The 18686-nt window shown below is 45.2% G+C and overlaps 3 protein-coding genes across 3 annotated transcripts; 2 read left to right on the plus strand and 1 right to left on the minus strand.

Moving 5' to 3' along the window:
* Positions 1 to 910: 910 nt before the first annotated feature.
* gmppb (GDP-mannose pyrophosphorylase B) lies at positions 911 to 5848 on the plus strand. The gene is made up of 10 exons (XM_028429396.1): positions 911 to 999; positions 1878 to 2069; positions 2147 to 2227; positions 2308 to 2356; positions 2441 to 2583; positions 2749 to 2907; positions 3002 to 3080; positions 3773 to 3900; positions 4052 to 4234; positions 4314 to 5848. Exons 2-10 carry the CDS (start codon positions 1941 to 1943, stop codon positions 4443 to 4445), a joined length of 1083 nt encoding a protein of 360 aa, XP_028285197.1. The 5' UTR covers positions 911 to 999; positions 1878 to 1940; the 3' UTR covers positions 4446 to 5848.
* Positions 5849 to 7782: 1934 nt separating this feature from the next.
* On the minus strand, positions 7783 to 11536 carry pigu (phosphatidylinositol glycan anchor biosynthesis, class U). Its single transcript, XM_028429395.1, has 12 exons — positions 11394 to 11536; positions 10849 to 10913; positions 10559 to 10618; positions 9563 to 9625; positions 9343 to 9452; positions 9164 to 9264; positions 8987 to 9084; positions 8751 to 8905; positions 8513 to 8656; positions 8304 to 8428; positions 8080 to 8222; positions 7783 to 8012 (listed from the first exon to the last, which is right to left on the minus strand). Exons 1-12 carry the CDS (start codon positions 11521 to 11523, stop codon positions 7899 to 7901), a joined length of 1308 nt encoding a protein of 435 aa, XP_028285196.1. The 5' UTR covers positions 11524 to 11536; the 3' UTR covers positions 7783 to 7898.
* A 670-nt stretch (positions 11537 to 12206) lies between these two features.
* psmf1 (proteasome inhibitor subunit 1) lies at positions 12207 to 17010 on the plus strand. Its single transcript, XM_028429244.1, has 7 exons — positions 12207 to 12431; positions 12919 to 13071; positions 13176 to 13258; positions 13366 to 13563; positions 14527 to 14583; positions 16220 to 16381; positions 16530 to 17010. Exons 1-7 carry the CDS (start codon positions 12303 to 12305, stop codon positions 16579 to 16581), a joined length of 834 nt encoding a protein of 277 aa, XP_028285045.1. The 5' UTR covers positions 12207 to 12302; the 3' UTR covers positions 16582 to 17010.
* Positions 17011 to 18686: the final 1676 nt, after the last annotated feature.

Here is an 18686-nt window from a genome sequence, read left to right on the forward strand (position 1 = left end):
ATTAATAAATTATAATGTGACATGGCCGTCTTATTTTTGCTTTTGACTTTAGGGTTGGAGGCACTTAGAAGTTTTTTTTTCTGCTAAAATATTAATATAAAAAAATCACAAAAAATATGTTTATTATATGATAAAAATAAAAAATAAAATAACAGATTTTTTTTATTTTTTTTATTTCGACCGAAATTGTAGAATGACGTCAGTCAACTGTCTCCTTGGAAACGGTTACACACTGACACAGATTTTAAAGCCTGTCACTCAAACACAAACCTGTCACATTTTCCATCTTACACAAGTGAGGAGCGTATTTGTCCACCGCGTCATCGCCACGCTGTTTTTCTCTGATTGGTCAGAAGTGCTGACGGGGCGGGGCCAGAGAGACTGTGGGCAATACCATTACATGTTATGATGGGGGGGGGGCGAACTTCTAAATAAATCCTTTGGAATACGTGTGACAGTCTTGATGATGTTTTCTGGTGTGTCTAAAGATGGAGGATTAACGTGTTTATTTATGTTATTGTTGTATGCAGTACAGGGAGACCTGCAGTTCCCAGGTCAGACTCTAGTTCACTTGAACGTCCCTGAATGAGTGACTGCAGTTCGCCTGTGTTTAGACCGGAAACAGAATAATCCAGCCTTTAAAATAAAAAACATTATCCCGGAAGTGGTTATCATTAACAAGATAAGCGAAATAGTTATCAAATAATAATTCTCTCTCCGGTTAATCATACTAACACTTTGTGAAAAAATGTGTATATATTTCAATAGAATCCTCTTTTTTAAGTACATTAGAAAGACCAGAATCTGTTTCTCAAAAACAATACAAGACTTATTTTGAAAGGCAGAGCCGGAAGTTGTTTGCGTCACGTTTCCGGACTTGACGCGGAGCAGCTGCACCGGAAGCCAAACAAGGAATTCGGGGTGGAACGATCTTACGTGTCATTCTGTGAGTTTCAGTGATTCAGAAACCTGCAGAAGTCTTTTAAGGATCAAAGTCCTGTAAGTTTTTTTTTATCTGTTATCTTTTTAACTCTCTCACACACTGAAAACTCTTTATTAGCGTAGTGCTAACACACAGGCTGAAGGTTTGTAGCTTGTTACTGCAGATTCAGTGAGAAGCAAGTTGGTTAGCTTAGCCACTGTAAGCTAGCAGCGATCACTGTAAGTTTAATTGGGGAGAAGGGAAATCATTAAGCGTTATCTCTGGGCTCCTGCGTGATTGATCGGACTTATATATAAAACGTTTCATACATAAGTTGAAATTAGAGAAACCCGCTGTGTTATTAACGCGGCTAACAAGTTAGCTGCTCGTGTTGTGCCTGAATTAGTGACCGGTTTATTTACGTTTCTCCTCCATGTGTCCGTTTGAATGCGCGGCTGCTGTTTTCTGTTCAGTTTACACTGGTGTGCTGTTTAAATTAGTGCAGCCAGGCTGCCTTAAAGAATGAATGAAGTGTTGTGATCTGACCGTGGTTCATTAGCGGACACGCCTCCATTCACTGGGATCACCTGTTTGACTGAGGCTGGATCCAGATTCACTGAAAAAGAAAATACGTGTGACATAATTGTAAAGATAACAGTGACAGGGAGTTTATCTAACATGAATGTGTCTTTAAAGACATATGTCTATGGGTGGGGTTCTACCATCCAGTTTGTTTTCATGTGTCAGAGAGCTAAACATTCTGCATACCTAGCAATCAATGAATACCTGAGAGGCTGGTGTTGTTTTCAACCCTCTGGGTGTAAAAATATATGCATGATAAAAGAGTTTTTACTTGTTTTTCTGTGCTCAATGTGACGAATGTGTCCTTCAGAATCAGAAAAATGTCGCACAAACCAGCATGATGTAGTTGATTTGTAATGTCTCTCCTGGACAGGGCACTTCACGGCTCATCATATATGAACCGTATTCATCCTGGTAACTGTTGAAAGCAGAAAGCATGAAGGCTTTGATCCTGGTGGGGGGGTATGGGACCCGACTGCGACCGCTCACACTGAGCGTCCCCAAACCGCTGGTGGAGTTCTGCAACAAACCCATCCTGCTGCACCAGGTGGAGGCTCTGGTTAAGGTATGGAGGCAACACTGTTAGAAGATGTTGGCATGTCGTTAGTGTTTATGTTGATCTGTGTGTGTGTGGGTTCGCAGGCTGGGGTGGATCATGTGGTTTTGGCGGTGAGCTACATGTCAGAGCTGCTGGAGAGAGAGATGAGAGTTCAGGAGCAGAGAGTACGTACGACACAGCAGCACCATGACACACAGTTACAGTAAACTGAAGGATCCTGAATGTCTCACTGTTTCCTCCTCAGCTCGGGATTCACATCTCTCTGTCTCATGAGAAGGAGCCGCTGGGAACCGGTGAGATTCTTTTCTCTGTTTTCTCTGCAACCTGGACGGCAACAACAAATCACAAATAAAGATGATAAATGTTTGTGTGCACAGCCGGACCCCTGGCGTTGGCTCGGGAGCTTCTGAACGTCGACAACGAGCCGTTCTTCGTCCTCAACTCAGACGTCATCTGTGATTTTCCCTTCAAAGATCTGCTGCAGTTCCATCGCAACCACGGCAAGGAGGGAACCATCGTGGTGAGAGTCACAAAAGTTTCTGAATGTTTTATCTCCTACAAGGTGTCCTGACAGGTGCTGGTCTCATTACTGCCATCTAGTGGATGTACTGCATACTGCTGCACACAGTTGAATTGATAAATGTTGAATGAAGCTGTCTGTGTGTGTGTCTGTGTGTGTGTGTAGGTCACGCGGGTGGAGGAGCCCTCTAAGTACGGTGTAGTGGTGTTTGAGTCAGACAGTGGGAGGATCCACCGCTTTGTCGAGAAGCCGCAGGTCTTCGTCTCCAACAAGATCAACGCCGGAATGTACATCTTTAATCCCAGCATGCTCAGCAGGATCCAGGTGTGGTGACGCACACACACTCACACACACACACACACCCTGTGGTCACCTGGTGTTTGGTTGTCACTTGCTGACGTGTGTGTTTTCTATGCAGCTGAGACCGACATCGATTGAAAAAGAAATATTTCCTGTCATGGCGGAGGAGGGCCAGCTGTACGCCATGGAGCTGCAGGGTACGTTTTACCATTACTGCAGTACTACGACACAAAGGATGGGAACCCCAGACCTCTGACTCCACCCTCTACTTCATGCCTACAGGCAGCTTGATTTTACTTCAGTTTATATTCTCCGCCTTTTTCTCTACTTTCTTGCACCAAGAATTCGGCCATCTTGTTTGAGTAACTTGTCTCGTCAGTAGTAAAAGGGATTATGTTGTTGCAATGCAGCTACCAATCACCTTATCATTGTCTCACTGTTAAGTCTTCGTACAGTGTGGTGGAACACGCTGTCTGTAAGTAGTTGACCTGTGTGCTCGCTCTGGTCTCTGCAGCTCACAGCTCCACCAGGCGTAAGTGTTTGGACTTTTCTTCACACTCCTGTAGAACCTGAGAGGAGTCCTTTTGTTAGAGAAGCACCAACATGCAGGCTGACAGCAGCTCAGCTGGACTTCATGCACAAACCTAGAGCTGCTCCAGCTTCTCTAAAACTGCTTCTCAAACCTGCAGAGAGGGGTGAGGACCATCCCTCTCTGCAGGATTGTCTGACACAGTGGAACCACCTAGCTTCCTTACGTCCTGTAGTCCCAGGCAATGCCGCCTGCTCCCAGTCACTCATAGTGGGTTTGTTTCATCATGAGGAGACTCCTGTCTGTTTCCATGGTAACCAGCTCTCTCCCTGTCTTGACTATCTGTCTGTGTGCCTGCAGGTTTCTGGATGGACATCGGTCAGCCCAAAGACTTCCTGACAGGGATGTGTATGTACCTTCAGTCGCTAAGACAACACGCTCCTGAGAGGTTACGCACCGGACCTGGTTTCATCGGCAATGTCATGGTGGTGAGTGCTGTCTTTGACTTTGAAGGATACAGTCCCTGAGCTGAGACTCCTCCTTCAGAGGCGCGTCCTTTGTCCACCCATCTGAGATCCAGAAACCGTGGTGCAGCTCCTTATACGTCTGCTGCCTCTGTGGTTTTTTTTTTTCCTGCAGGACCCGACGGCGCAGATTGGAGAGAACTGCACCATCGGCCCCAACGTCACCATCGGCGCCGGCGTGGTCGTGGAGGACGGCGTGAGGATAAAGCGCTGCACGGTTCTAAAAGGGTCGAGGGTTCGATCGCACTCCTGGCTGGAGAGCTGCATCGTGGGGTGGAGCTCCTCTGTTGGCCAGTGGGTGAGTGGAGAAGCTGCCGTCAACATTAAGAAAGATCTAAGATAGATCTAAACATGCAACCTAAAATCTGCTTCCTCAGGTGAGGATGGAGAACGTGACGGTGCTGGGTGAGGACGTGATCGTGAACGATGAGCTTTACCTGAACGGCGCCAACGTCCTGCCTCACAAGTCCATCAACGAGTCTGTCCCTGAGCCGCGGATCATCATGTAGCAGCAGGCGGAGGAGGAGACGATCCCGGCGCCTTTTTATAGGAACTCAAGTCAACACCCGAACTGTGCCAGAGAGAGAGAGAGAGGGGGAGGGAGGAGCAGACAGGTGGAGGAGGAGGAAAGAAGGCTTTTCTTTGTTTTCAAATGAGTTTGGACTGGTTTTAGCCCTGCTTGGCTGCACCTTCAGCAGGAAGGTTAAACTAGTTAAACCTTACGTCCTGAATGTGGCGGATGTTTAAAAAACAAAAAAGTTGGGGTCGACACTGTTGGTGGAGGGGCTGATGTAGAGCGTAGGGTGGAGGTTAGAGACTGAAGTGAACCCTGCTGATTAGATCCACTATGCATTCACACTTCCTGGACGTCCGATCTGTTAAAGAAAATGCAGCATTGATCCCCGTTGAAGCTGCAGCAGTTTGTTAATGTGGACAGAACAAAGTGTAAAAACGTGAATGTTTGTCATGATTTTCGTGTATTTTGGCTGTGATGACACTAGAGCGGCTGCTGGAGCTTTTCATTGGCTGATTGTATTATGAATGATTATGAATAAGACGTGGAATCCTAATTTACAAAGGGGTGATTGATAAGTTTGTGGCTCCAGGACCTCGGCTCTCCTGTCATGTATGTGCTGTGACCAGCGGCCTTTCCTTCTGCTGAGGACAGTCTGGAACATGATGACATCAGACACCACGGACCAGACCAATGACATGGGTGTATCCCAGAAACATGCCCACGTCATCCTCAGTCAAGTCTGAGAGACAGTCGGGTCCACCACTTCAACCAGAGAACAGTGGAAACAGGCAGAGTCTCCAGAATCAGCGAGGGCTGCATCACGGTGGTCGACCTGGAAACAGGCGACTGCGTCGATCTCAGAGTCAGCTAAGCTAACCACTCAGATTCAGACCTCCAGTCCACCATGATCCAACACCTCTTCATCTGATCTCCACCCTCTGACTGACACCTCTTTACCAGGATGAAGAAGCTGCTCAGTGGTCACTATTTTGACATCATCATCATCATAAGGGATCTGTATGCTGTGTATCCTTCAAAAGGCCACCAACTTATCAGTCACCACAAGCCTTTGTTAAAGCTGATCAATGTGCAGATGTATAGCATTGATCTGAGCCTCATACTAACATATAAATACTCATGGTTAAAATATAAACATCAGTGAATTAACCATGAAGTGAAGGAGAGTCTGCCTAAGAAGTCTAATCTGAAGCAGCTCGTCCACTGTGGACCCGACCGGTTACTGAACACCTGCAGCTGTGGCTCTGCAGTCGTTATGCAGTCAGTGGTGAAGAGTTTTCAGAACTCACGTGAGGACTGTCTGAATGAATTCAAGTCCATTCTTGTAATGAAGTCTTTTTTTTTAAAAAAGAGAATAATATAAAACTACTGCCCTCACCTGCGGCTCCTCGTCCTTTCCTTTCACACACACACACACTCTGCCTGTAACCATGACGATGGCATCACATCACAAATCATGTCCGGGCAAAGGAGTATAAACCAACACCTTCAGTTTAATCATCAAACTAAACACACAACAGAACCGTATAAAAACAAAAAATCAGGATCCTCCTCGGTCTCAAAAAAAAAACTCTTAATCTCTTTCCAAAGTTTCCAGTGCAGAAAATAAATAAATATTACAAACTGTTTTTGTTCTTCTACTCATTGGTATCAAAATGGCCGCCCCGAACCCTCTGGCCAACAGGTGAGGGAGTTTAAAACATTCACCGTAATGAAGGACGTGAACACCGAACAGAAACACGCTGCTGACGTCAAACGCATCTTTCAGCCGCTGTACCGACACTCTGAGGCTGTTTAAGGCTTCTTTAAGGTTGTGAATTAAAACATTAGTGATTTTTTTTTTGTACTGAAGGCAGAAACGTCACGTCAGCTCATCAGGGTGACAGGTTTCTGGTTTTGCCGATTAAGGAGGACGGTGAAACAAAAATAAAAGAAATATAAAATGAGTGACTTGTGTCCCAGCGCTACAATACACACAGATTCTGAGAAGAAGTGAGACCAATTTACTGACAGACTCGTGACGTCTGTAGATAATAACATTAAACTTCATGGTGTTGTGTCACTTTCTGTGTTCTCACAGTGTCGGGCTGCTGTTTGAGTTCCTCTGAGTGCTAGTCCAGCAAACAGATCCAAATGCTGTCCTCATGGCAGACATTTTGACTTCAACATGGCTGCATTCCACTAATATAATTTAAATTTTCTGTTGTTAAAAACACAACAAGATATGAGGTGAGGTCAGAGCAGGAAGTGAGTCAATAACACGTGTGACCTCCGGCAGTTGTGTTAATAATTATAAATGTCCGCTGCTGGTCAGTGGCAGTGAGACGTTGGGACTGTAAAAATGTACAGAATGTCTCATGTGGTCCATACTTTCTACTAGAAGATGTGTGTAGAGTGGACGTGGGACATCAAGTTTGTGATAAAGGATTTAAGAAATACTCCGTTATTTTCTCCTGGAGAAGAGATACAAGCAGATAATTAGCTTAGCTTAGCATAAAGACAGAAAACATGTGGTGCATCAGAAATCAGCTGAAGTCCTGTTAGAGTTCAGGCTAAGCTATGCTAACCATTTCCTGGTCATCTCTCAGTGAGAAAGCAAATAAGCATATTTCCTTTAGTTGAATTATTCTCCTCACTTCCTGCATGCATAAGGAATGATTCATTTAAACCTAATGTTAAATAACTTGGATCACATGCAGGACACTTTAAACCTGGTCCATCATAAGAGTCACAATCAGTCCTGCTCCCCTTCAGATGCTGAACTTTCAGTAGTTAAACACATTCATGGTTGAGCTGTAACTGGTACCCGTCCCTTCTGCATTCAGGCAGCCGAGCGTAGTGTTGATCCGCATCACATCGAGGTCTGACTGGTTTTAGTGGAGTTGCGAAGCAACACTGATGATGTGGAGTTCAAACGTTTCAACATAAACATGGTCAGGTAAACAGGAAACAACACTACTGGATAATGAGCGTTGGCAGGATCAGCGTCAGGAAGTATCCAATCAGAGGGTGTTTTAACAGGCTTCAAAATAAAAGCTCATCCTACAGACAGGCCTTTTTTCCTCTGTGTGCTTCAAAATAAAAGCTTTCCAGGAAAGAGCTGCAGGAAAAGCACGGCATCAAAATAAAACTCTTCCAGGTGTCAGGAGGGAATCTTCAAAATAAAAGTCACCCTTGCAGGTGTATTATTCCAGCCAGGTGTTGTGAGGCTTCAAAATAAGAGCCCTCCAGTGGAGAAGGAGCCGCTTATCTACATCCCACACATCTGTTGTGTTGTTTGCATATGACGTTGAACCGTGCACACTCTCTCGTGTGTGTGCTTCTGATCTGTCTGAGAGCTTTTATCCTGTGTTTGTTCCCTTTGAGGATAAAGGAGACCTCGAGCAGTTCCTCCCTCACACCAGAGGTGGCGCACAGGTTTTTTGTTTTATTTAAGGACCAGCGTAGCCTCCGAGCCGTCCTTCCTTTTCAGGTACAGTCCGTAGGTGAGGTGGTGTTCTCGCCTCAGGAAGGCGTAGAAATAATCCGACACCAGCAGAATCTAAGAAGAAAATAATGAAATAAGGGCACCCTCAAATCTATGACGCCTTTAATATGACTTTACATACCTGTGCCACGTTGAACAGCAGAGTTATGGCGTAGTAGAAGTTGGAGTTGGCGCTGCCGGCGTAGATCCAGAGGTGCCAGAGAACAGGAAACAGAGCTGAACACGCCAACAGGACGCAGGACACCAGGAAGATGTTCCTCAGGACTGGACAGGAAGTAAAAGCAGAGAATTTTAGTTAAGTTGCACTGAAGACTCGGCTCAGAAAACATCTGGAAAACAACTCACATCTGTGCAGGTGACTCCACACAGGCAGGAAAGCCATGTACAGAGCGATGTCTCCCACAGTGGGGTAAGACTTAAAGATGGAGATCACAGCCAGCTGCATGAAGATGAGGAACACCGGGTGCTCCCTGCAGTGCACACACACACACACACAGTCAGACGGAGGGTTAACACATGATGGCTCTGTGGTGGGAGTGAGGCGGAGGACTCACTTGAGTTTGATGGACAGCGGGATGGTGTAGAAGAAAACATTGATCTGGAAGACGCAGAGGAAGAAGAGGCGGAAATGTTCAAACATCTCCGCGAAGAAGTACCAGAAGAGGCCGATGTTTGGGGTCAGGTCCGGAACTGAGAGGCTGAACAGAGAGAGAGAGAGAGAGAGAGAGAGATGACACCAAACAGATCGTATGCAGAACTTCTCATGTTATTTCAAGGCTTTCCTTCACTCACATGAAACCGTAGACGGAGGGCAGGTAGTCCCAGGATCCCAGCAGGAAGAAGGACAGACAGATGAGGACAAACAGACTGCCGAGGTACATGAAGAGATACTGCACCACGAACCACCAGAAGCTGGCCCGCCGGAAATTCACCGGGATGTACTGCCGCTGGAGGAGGAGAGACAGAAACACCACGACATGAAAATCGATCCGAGACATGATCCAACTGTTTGATCTCACACAACATACCTGCATCAAATACAGCATGGCTGGAGCGCACAGCGTCAGAGGATAGATGGACTGATAAGTGGCCAGACACAGAAATATGGCGCTCAGCAACATATTTCCTGAAACCCAGAGAAAGAGTTTCAATCAACGGTTAATTAATTAATCAGTAACAAATGAAGAAAGTGAATCCAAGATCACCTTTTATGGTGGTGAGGATGAAGACAGCGACGACGGCGTTGTTCAGGCCACAGGTTGACTTGGCGACACAGGACAGGATGGTGAACGGGTTCAACAGGTAACTGTGAGATAGAGAAAGATGACAGCTACATCCATCTTTATCCACACCGTGTATATCCAGTTTCACTGATGGTACTCACAACATGGCCACTTTCAGAGGGATGTAGTACATTTCTCTGGGACTTCTGATGAGCTCCAGACAGTCGTGAGGGTAACGGTCGGCCTCCAACGCAAACTTCTGCTTTCTGAACTGGAGCAGCAGAAAAACAAGACATCATAAGACAACACGAGTGGGTCACATGTTGACCGACAACCCTGCGTTTCACCACACGCTCTCTGCACAGTCTTCTATTTTCTCACCACTTGTTTGTTGTAGTCTTTCACCGCCATGTAGAGCGCCACAGCAGTGATCACATCTGCCAGCTGAGGACACACAAACAGATCAAAGTGTGATGTTTAACACAGTGTTCATTTTGTTGACGAATCATTTTCGTCATAGTTTTCGTTAACGACCTTTTTTTGCTGATAAAAATGAGACGATAACTAAATAAAAACTAACGCACGGTGCCAAAAACGAAGACGAAATGTATCGACACTTTCATCAACTAATAAAAACGAGACGAAAATATTGATGGAGACGAGATCCAATCAGAGCAGATTTTGTTTGTGGAAGGGAGGGACGAATCAGGAGACGGCGGCAGAGAGCCAATCAGAAGTGATCTCTCTGCGTAAGGATGTTACCCCGCGATGCTGGAAGAAGGCGTCCTCATGCATGGTCACACAACACAGGAGAAGAACACACACACGGACACGTTTGATGTCAAGACAAACAAGACGGTTCAAACCGTGCGGAGCGACTATCAGCGGTAAAAACACAACAAACCTGAAGCGACGTTTGCAGACGAGTCGTCTTAACCTCCGTCAAAGATACATGTGACAAAATCTATAAATGAAAACACGGCTGCTGATGGTTTTACAGCATGTGACCTGAAGTGTTTTGCTGTAGTTATGGAGGATTCATGAAGAAAGTCATGACTGAACAGTGTGTTCAGGGAGAGCAGCTCACTGTTCACTGGTTCTTTGGTGAAAAGGTCATAGCAATTAAATAAAGAGATGTTTGTTTCAAATAACACAAGTTAAAGCTGTGCCTGTTTTATTGCACTTTAAACCTTAATTATTTCATGAAAAAAATATATATCATAGAATTTTAGAACTAAAACTAGACTAAAAGTTAAAAAATGTTGATGAGTAAAATGTGACTAAAATAAAAACTAAATCAGAAATTGCTGCCAAAATTAACACTGGTTTAACAGTCTCCACTCAGAAATACATAAGAGTGAGTGTAAAAAGAATCACCATGAACGTGATCTCTGCGTAGTCCACCACGAAGTGAAAGAGGTAAATGATGAGAGGAGTCTGAGAGGAAACAGAAACACATTCAGATTTAGTGAGCAACATATGTGTGAAGGTAAACAAAGGCTTCATGTTGATCAGGACACTCTGAGGATCGAATACTTAATCTGAAGGCTGCTTTGAAAGGATGAAACCAATGACATTGATCTGATCTGATCGCTTTCACTGATCAATACTATTTCCAGCCTAAAGCTTCCATGAAAATATAACCTCGCTGTATGTGCAAATCTCACCTCATGGAAAACATCTCCAGCGTACGGTGACACTCCCAAATCAAGCAGAGCCAAACCTTCGACAACTGCAAACAAACAAACAAACAAACAAACAAAGAGGGTCACATGGTCCATCTGTGTTCTGGCCTTCTTATTAGAGAAGTTATCTATGTACCGCAGTACATGAAGTACATCTTCTGCTCAGACTTAACAATCATATAAACATATAAACATGACAGTGAACGCATCACAGATCGATTAACAGAATCAGAAGGTAAAGCTGGAGCACAGGGGTCTGGGTCTGGGTCTGGGGAGGGTGCTGCTCCCTTGCTGGTAGTTCAAGAATACACACGACAGGAATTTAAATGTTCAGATTTAGGACCCATGAGGTATCTGTTACTGGTTTTGTCTCCTTAGAACGTTCAAGCTTTCTAAGCCTCCATATTTTTGCAGCTAGGCCGGTTTGACAGCCGTCAGTGACACCGGAGGGGGGGAGCAGGTGCAGTCCGGAGCGGCGTCTTATCGACCAGAACTGGGCTCGAAGCGGCAGCTGGACCCGCGCTTACCTCTCTTCCAGGCGGTTATCGGAGACACCACCTCCACCCTCTCTGCTATCAGCTCCGCCAAGCTGGACCTGAACAGAACCGCACGGATTGTAACGGCTACAATCAAAAGTAGAGTCAAGGGAGCCGCCATCTTGACAAGGAAGCGCTCTCCGCCCTGCGCGGTGCACGACGGGAAATTACGTCCTGGCTTCAATCCCGACGTGAAGAGTACCGATTTAAATTAAATCCATTAATTAACGAACTGTTGTTGTTGTTGTTGTTGTTGATGACAAAATCAATTTGATTATGTAGCAACTTACTCGCATTTGATGATGGAAATACATTATCAAATGCAATAACACACAAAACATACCATATATAATAAAAAAAATATCTAATAATAATAGCACATCAAATATATGTGACTCATTTTATGTCTGCAGCATTCTCATACAAATAACAGGCATTTATATTTATTAAACTTTTATTTTTAAATGCAGAACTAGGAAGTCTGTGTCTGCGTTTTTACCCGGAGACTCTTCATGTGTTGGATCAAAACAAAAGCGACAAAGCTCTGTAAAACTCTGTTGAACACATAAACCACTGACTTCCGCTAGAGATGCTTCCTTTATAAAAAAAAAAAAACAAAGTTCATGTGGTTTAAAAAGATCTTTAAAAAAATTATTACCCTTGCTTAACATAACTGTAGCTATGTATAAAGACAAACCACATCCAAAAACTTTTACATTTAATTATCTAAATAAACAAGTCTTAGTGATAATAACAATCGTGTTGTACTTTTACTTTGAAATCCGCAGACCGGAAGTGGCCGCCGTTGCCAGGCAGCTGACTTCGTTTAGCTTCTAACAGGACTCTCGCTTTCGTTTCCTAGCTTCAAAACTGGCGTCGATGCTGGTGGATTGAGCAAACATGGCAGGCTTGGAGGTGTTATACACCTGCGTGGCGGGTGGCATCACCTGTCCACAGGACGCGGTCGTGTGTTTTGTCCACTGGGAAATGATAAAGAATGGATACAGGTGTATCGGCTCCGGAGACGAGGTGAGCTCAGCTAGCTAACTGATGCTAAACCTGTCAGCGCCGTAGCTGCTGCAGGTAATGTTTCATAAAAACACATGATTGCTTGTGAATCAGTTATAAACCGAAATTATAAATCGATATGAATTGTGTTGGAAAATATACAGTATATGTCATTTAAGTTGTTATTGATCTTTATAGTTGCTAACTTGCAGCTTTGCACCGTTTAGCTTTAGCTAGCTAAGTGAACATGACCTCCTGTGTTTACCTGACTTCATCTGTCAGACTGTGATAGTTTGTTTGAGCTCGGTTTGACCAGTTTGTTGTGTTTGAGGCCTTAAAAAAAATGGAGGCTTGTAGAATCTGTCATGTCATCTTTAGCTAACCCACTGGTGCCAGTCCCACCCAGTGACACACTACAGAGTTATTATCACACACTGACACTGTGCTCCCTGATTCTTTTGTCTCCTCTGTGTGTGTGTCTGTGTCTCCCTGCTCGTCCCTTTTCCAGCCTCGCAGCAGTGAAAAGAAGTCAGAGCTGCTTCCGGCTGACTGGAGCAGCAACAAGGAGCTGTACACTCTGAGGTACAAAGCCAGCGACACAGACGCACACATGCTGCTCAAAGCCATCACTGTCGACTCTACGCTCATCTTTAACCTGATGGTAGGCTCGGCAGTCGGATCTCTTCCTCTGTTACTCTGCAGAACCTTTGTTAATCGTCTCACATATTAAAGTTTGTGTCGTTTCTGTCCTGTTTGTGTGTAAAGAACTTGAGCAGTCAGCAGGTGTCAGATTTGACGGTGAACATCAGCGATCATGTGAACGCTGACCAGCTGCACACGTTTGACAGGTTGGTGTGTAACCCCACTAACCCCATTATAAAATAGTCTTTTATTTTGAAATATTGCACACGATCAGTCCTCAGCAGTGGGTTTAGGATCTGTCTCCTCTTCGCAGCGTGTTTAAGAGCGCTGACAGTTTGTCAGAGAAAGTGACGACTCAGCTGCTGCCTGCCCAGGACAGACAGGGGGGACAGAAAGCAGAGAAGAAGAGCCGCAGGGAGGACGAAGACGAGGAGCGGAGAAGAAGAGGAGAAGACAACGACCCCCTGCGGATCCCCAGCAGAGGCCCTCGCCCCGGAACTCAGCCTCACTGGTCGGTACTGACACGAAGCTGACTCACTAAAAACGGCTTACTGAACTCCACCTTACTGTTCATTGTGAGGCAGCGTCTGACTCCTCCTAACGTCTGGGCAGATTGTCTCTGTGTTGAGGGAGAACCAGGCTGGAGGGCTTCACATGTTCCACAGTTCCACCGTGTTAGAAGTGTAGATTTAACTGGTTGCATCCTGAAGAGACAGAAAATCAATCAATCGCCAAGTTAGAATCCTCCTGACATCAATCCTTATGGTTATTAATATTTATGGCAGCCACTGCACGCAGAACACACACACACACACACACTGAATATGCTGCAGTGTGTGGCTTGTAGAGAGTATAGACAGAGCAGCAGTCAGTAAATGAGGGCAGAACTCTGGCAGCTCAGGAGTGTGTGTGTGTGTGTGTGTGTGTGTGTGACATGAATCTCTTTACACAAATATTTCTGTAAGAAGTCAAAACCTAAAGTGTGCTTTCCAAACTACTGGAAATGAATGGATGAAGTGTGAAGTGTGTGTGATTCAGTCACTTTGCTTTTCCTGCCTTCCTCTCCTCCTCCTCCTCCTCCTCCTCCCATGTCCTCTTAGCCGTGACCTGATAAGATGAGATGCAAGTGATGTCAGCACTTTATCGACCTCACTGCTGTCGCCTCCTCGTCCCCAGAGAGACGGAGGAACAAACAGTGACAGAGGGAGAGACAGTAAAATCTGAAGGAAAGGGGAGAAAAGAAAGAAAGAAATAAAAACAATACAAGGAGGTGAAAGGGAAACAAAGCAAGGAATGATGTTAAGAAGGCGAAAACAAAAAGGAGGAGGGAGAGATGCTGAGTTTGAATTCAGCATGTTTGTTTAAAATTGCAAAATAATTAGAAGGAAATGTGTCACAAAAAATAATCCATCAGTGTTTGGATCAGGCAAAGTGTGTGTGGTATTAATATTTTGTGTGTGTGTGTGTGTTCCAGGCCCGACCCCATGGCTCCTCCGTTCGCAGCTGGTGGAGCAGATCTGGATCCCTTTGGGTGAGTCCCTCACCATAAACCCTTCATGTTGATTTATGGAAATCATTTTCAGACGTATATATTTAAGCGTGCTGCTTCTGTCCTAATCTGGGATTTGGGGATGAACTGTCAGGCCACGCAGCGACAGACAGGCAGCAGTGGATTACTGATGCTTGTCCAGATTTAGCAGAGAAAACACCAAACCAAAGCAGCTGAGCTAAAAGCGAGCCAGACTTAACGTATTAAAGAGAAATGAGGAGCAGACGGCAACGTTACCCTGAAACAGGAAGGATGGGACAGAGTCTGCAGAGATTTACATAAAGAATATATAATATATAATTACACTTAAACAGAGGTTTGATGTCAAAATGCCCACAAATGATTTCTTTAAAAGCACAAATTACATCTGTGTGACTGGAGAAAGTCAGTCCAGCTAGAGTAGGATTGAGTCCAGATAGCCTTTAAGCTGGATACGTTCAGACCAAGCTGCAGCCTTCGGGGCTCAGACCTGAAGCCCATGCAGAAGTGTCAAAACTTGTAATTCACGCCGCAACCACTGGGGGCTGGCTCCAAAAGCGAGTCATTTCCCATAGACTCCCATGTTAAAATGGCCGATTTCACAGCAGAAAAGAACATGTTTACAGCCTGGTACAAAAAACCACTCTGGTCTCAGATGATAGGTTCTCTTCTAGTGTCAATTGTAGGGGGGGTGAATTTTTTTACAACTCACTCGTTTCAATGGAATTCGGACTTAAAATTACGCATAATTATGGGCGTTGCCACTTGAGTGACAGACTGTTGATGTATCACAGCGTGAGTTTCCTGCTTCCACGATCGCCCGCCCCCCTAAACCCTGCTCGTGCTCCCCCCCTTTTTGTCCATATTTGAGAGTTTTGGCGGACGTGGCGCTGCCAACACGGCGGCGGTCATCAACGTCCCGGAGCCTCCCACCGAGCCTCAGAACGGCTCTTCAGAAACAAACGGGTGACGTCACGGAAGCTCTGTCCATAGTTTTTACTGTCAATGGTTCAGACCTATTTTCAAATTTGTATATTTCTGTAATATACAGAGTCCGCTCAGGCTGCGGTAGGACCGTGCGCATGCGTCGTTCGTTCTCTCCTTTTTTCCTGTTCATAAAGCAGCTTATTCCTTTGTAGCCCTGTGGAAAATAAACTCAGGGCAAAGCTGTCGTAGTTCGACGGTTGTTTACATACGGCTTTTCAATCCGGATATATCTGGATTCGACCCGAATTCCGCTCTAGCCGGAATGATTTACCCCATGTGAACAGGGTCTAAGTTTATAGCTCCAGGTGTTTCTGGATGTTTAAATGGCTGTTTACCCCCTGAGTGTTATTAAGGACGATGTGTTGTGTATTTAAATGTGTGTTTAGTCCTCACTTCAAAAGACATTTGTATTTTGGGAGAACTGTCCCTTTAATATTTTCATAATGTGAGTGGACTGAAACCTACATAACGTCCTTTTAAGCCTGTTTGTTTGTTTGTTGCTCTCCTGTAGAGATTTTGGATGTTTTCAGAGCCAGGCGCTCTGTGACATCATCAAAGGTCCTCTAGGAGGTGTTCATGTTGTAAGCAGGATAAAACACTCCTGTATCCTCCATCTCTCTCTCTCTCTCTCTGTGCTCGCCCCACCCCTCAGGTCTCGTGGTGGGGGTGGGATGATAGTCGACCCGCTGAGGTCGGGCTACCCTCGCTCTGGCTTTGACCCATCTAGCGGCATACCAGACATCCTGCCTCCTGGAGCCGTCCCCCCGGGAGCGCGCTTCGACCCGTTTGGACCTATCGGACGTCACAGACCTGGGTAACACACACACACACCTCTGTTTGTCCTGGTCACGTCTCCACTGTGAGGACAAACTGTGCAACCTCAGTGATCTCAGTCACTACAAACACGAAAATATATTGTGTTACTGACTGTGTGTCTGTGTGTGTCTGTGTGTATTTTTTAGACCGGATCCAGACCACATGCCCCCTCCCGGCTACGATGACATGTTCATGTAGTGCGTAGTGTGTCCTGATTTTCTGCGCCCTGTCCTCAGACTGACCGCCGCCATCTTCATCCGCTTCGTGTTCTTCTGCCGTTTCAGAACGAGAGTTTGATTTTTGATTTTCCACTTAAAACGAGTCAGTCTGAAGAAAAAAATGATTTAAAAGAGGAGATTCTGTTTGGATAACAGGTGTTGCAGGCAGAGCCTTGCAGATGTTGTCCAACACCTGGGAGCTGTTATTTGAAGCAGCTGCTTCCTTTAGGGTTCGTTTGGTATTTTTGTTGCAAATGGTAAACTAGAATATGGTTCTTGAGTTTAAGATTAGATTAGATTAGATAAGATAATCCTCTATTAGTCCCCTGCAAATTTGTATTTTTGATTGTGATGGTTGATCTCATCTCATGCCAAATTATTAAATAAAAACCTCTGACTGTCCTAATGACTCCTGTCTGATGGGAAAGTGTTTCTGTCTTCACTCTGAGCTCCGCCAGTGATCGGCTCCCCCTGCAGGCCGGAGCTGAGCGCTGCTGTTTCTTCTGTGAGTCGGAGGCGGTTCTGACGTCAGTCTGCTGCAGTGACACACAACCATGAGACAGACGCTCACATGAGGAGGTTTAGCATCATTAGCATGCTAACATGAGCGACACTGGGGGATGTGCGATCAGATTTAGATCAGCTCCCGGTCCAGCTCGTCTGCTTCTCCTTCAACAGCTTCTTCTTTCTTCATGTAGACTGAAATCACTCTTTGCACCTTAAAGCAGAAAAACCGAAAGCTGCAGTTCCTCCAGTGTCCACCAGAGGCAGGCTCCAAAGAGTGAGTCAGTCCTCACAGACCGCCAAATGTCCCACTTTACAGCAGAAATGTTTGATACACACAGTTTAAATGAAAGCTGAGTGTGTCAGTGTTTGATGCTGCACACAGTCGTCCTCTTCTTCTTCTAAATGAGCGGAGCTGTTTGATCTGATGATCAGAGTGATGAAGAGGAGGTGGGTGGGAGCCGGCACACACTCACAGTCTGCTCCCTCTGACCTGATGAATTTCATTAGAGGCGAACTTACCTTTTAATCAGCCGCTCCGGTTCTCCTGTGTGGGCGGAACCAGAAACCGTCTGATGGAAAACATGACTGTGTGTCAGCCATGAGTCATCCTGATTCTCACTGCACAACACAGACAGACATGAAGACAGACACACACAGAGACACCTACAAAGACAAGACACAAAAAAGATCCACAGACAGACATGAAGTCAGACACACTGACACACACAGACAGACACACAAACACAAAGACAGACACACAGAGACACAGACTGACACAAAGAAAGATCCACAGACAGACATGAAGACAGACGCATAGAGACACATACTAAGACACTTACAAAGACACACAGAGACAGACACATACTAAGACACTTACAAAGACACACAGAGACAGACACATACTAAGACACTTACAAAGACACACACAGACGGACACACACAAAGACAGACACAGAGACACACACAGACAGACATGAAGTCAGACACAGACAGACAGACACACACACAGACAGACACACAAACACAAAGACAGACACAGAGACACACACAGACAGACACACAAAGACAGACACAAAGAAAGATCCACACACAGACAGACACACAAAGACATGCAGACTGACACAAAGAAAGATCTACAGACAGACATGAAGACAGACACACACAAAGACACATACTAAGACACTTACAAAGACACACAGAGATGGACACACACAAAGACAGACACAGAGACACACACAGACAGACATGAAGTCAGACACAGAGACAGATGCACACAAAGACACATACTAAGACACTTACAAAGACAGACCCACACAGACACACACAAAGGACAGACAGTCGAGGTATATTAAACAATGGTTGTGAGTCTGTGTGTGTGTGTGAGGATCTGACCGTGTTTTACAGACATTCAAATCAATCTGAGAACAATCAGACTCTTTCCTGGTGAGGTTGGATGATGATGTCACTGTCTGCTTCATTCAAACATGAGGACGCTGACGAGCAGCAACAAACAAACAGCAAAACTTTATTGATCACGTTCATAAAATCATACTTAAAAATCAGCATCATGGTTACATA

This window comes from Parambassis ranga, chromosome 18 (assembly GCF_900634625.1).
Source record: "Parambassis ranga chromosome 18, fParRan2.1, whole genome shotgun sequence".
In the NCBI taxonomy this organism is placed as follows: domain Eukaryota; kingdom Metazoa; phylum Chordata; class Actinopteri; family Ambassidae; genus Parambassis; species Parambassis ranga.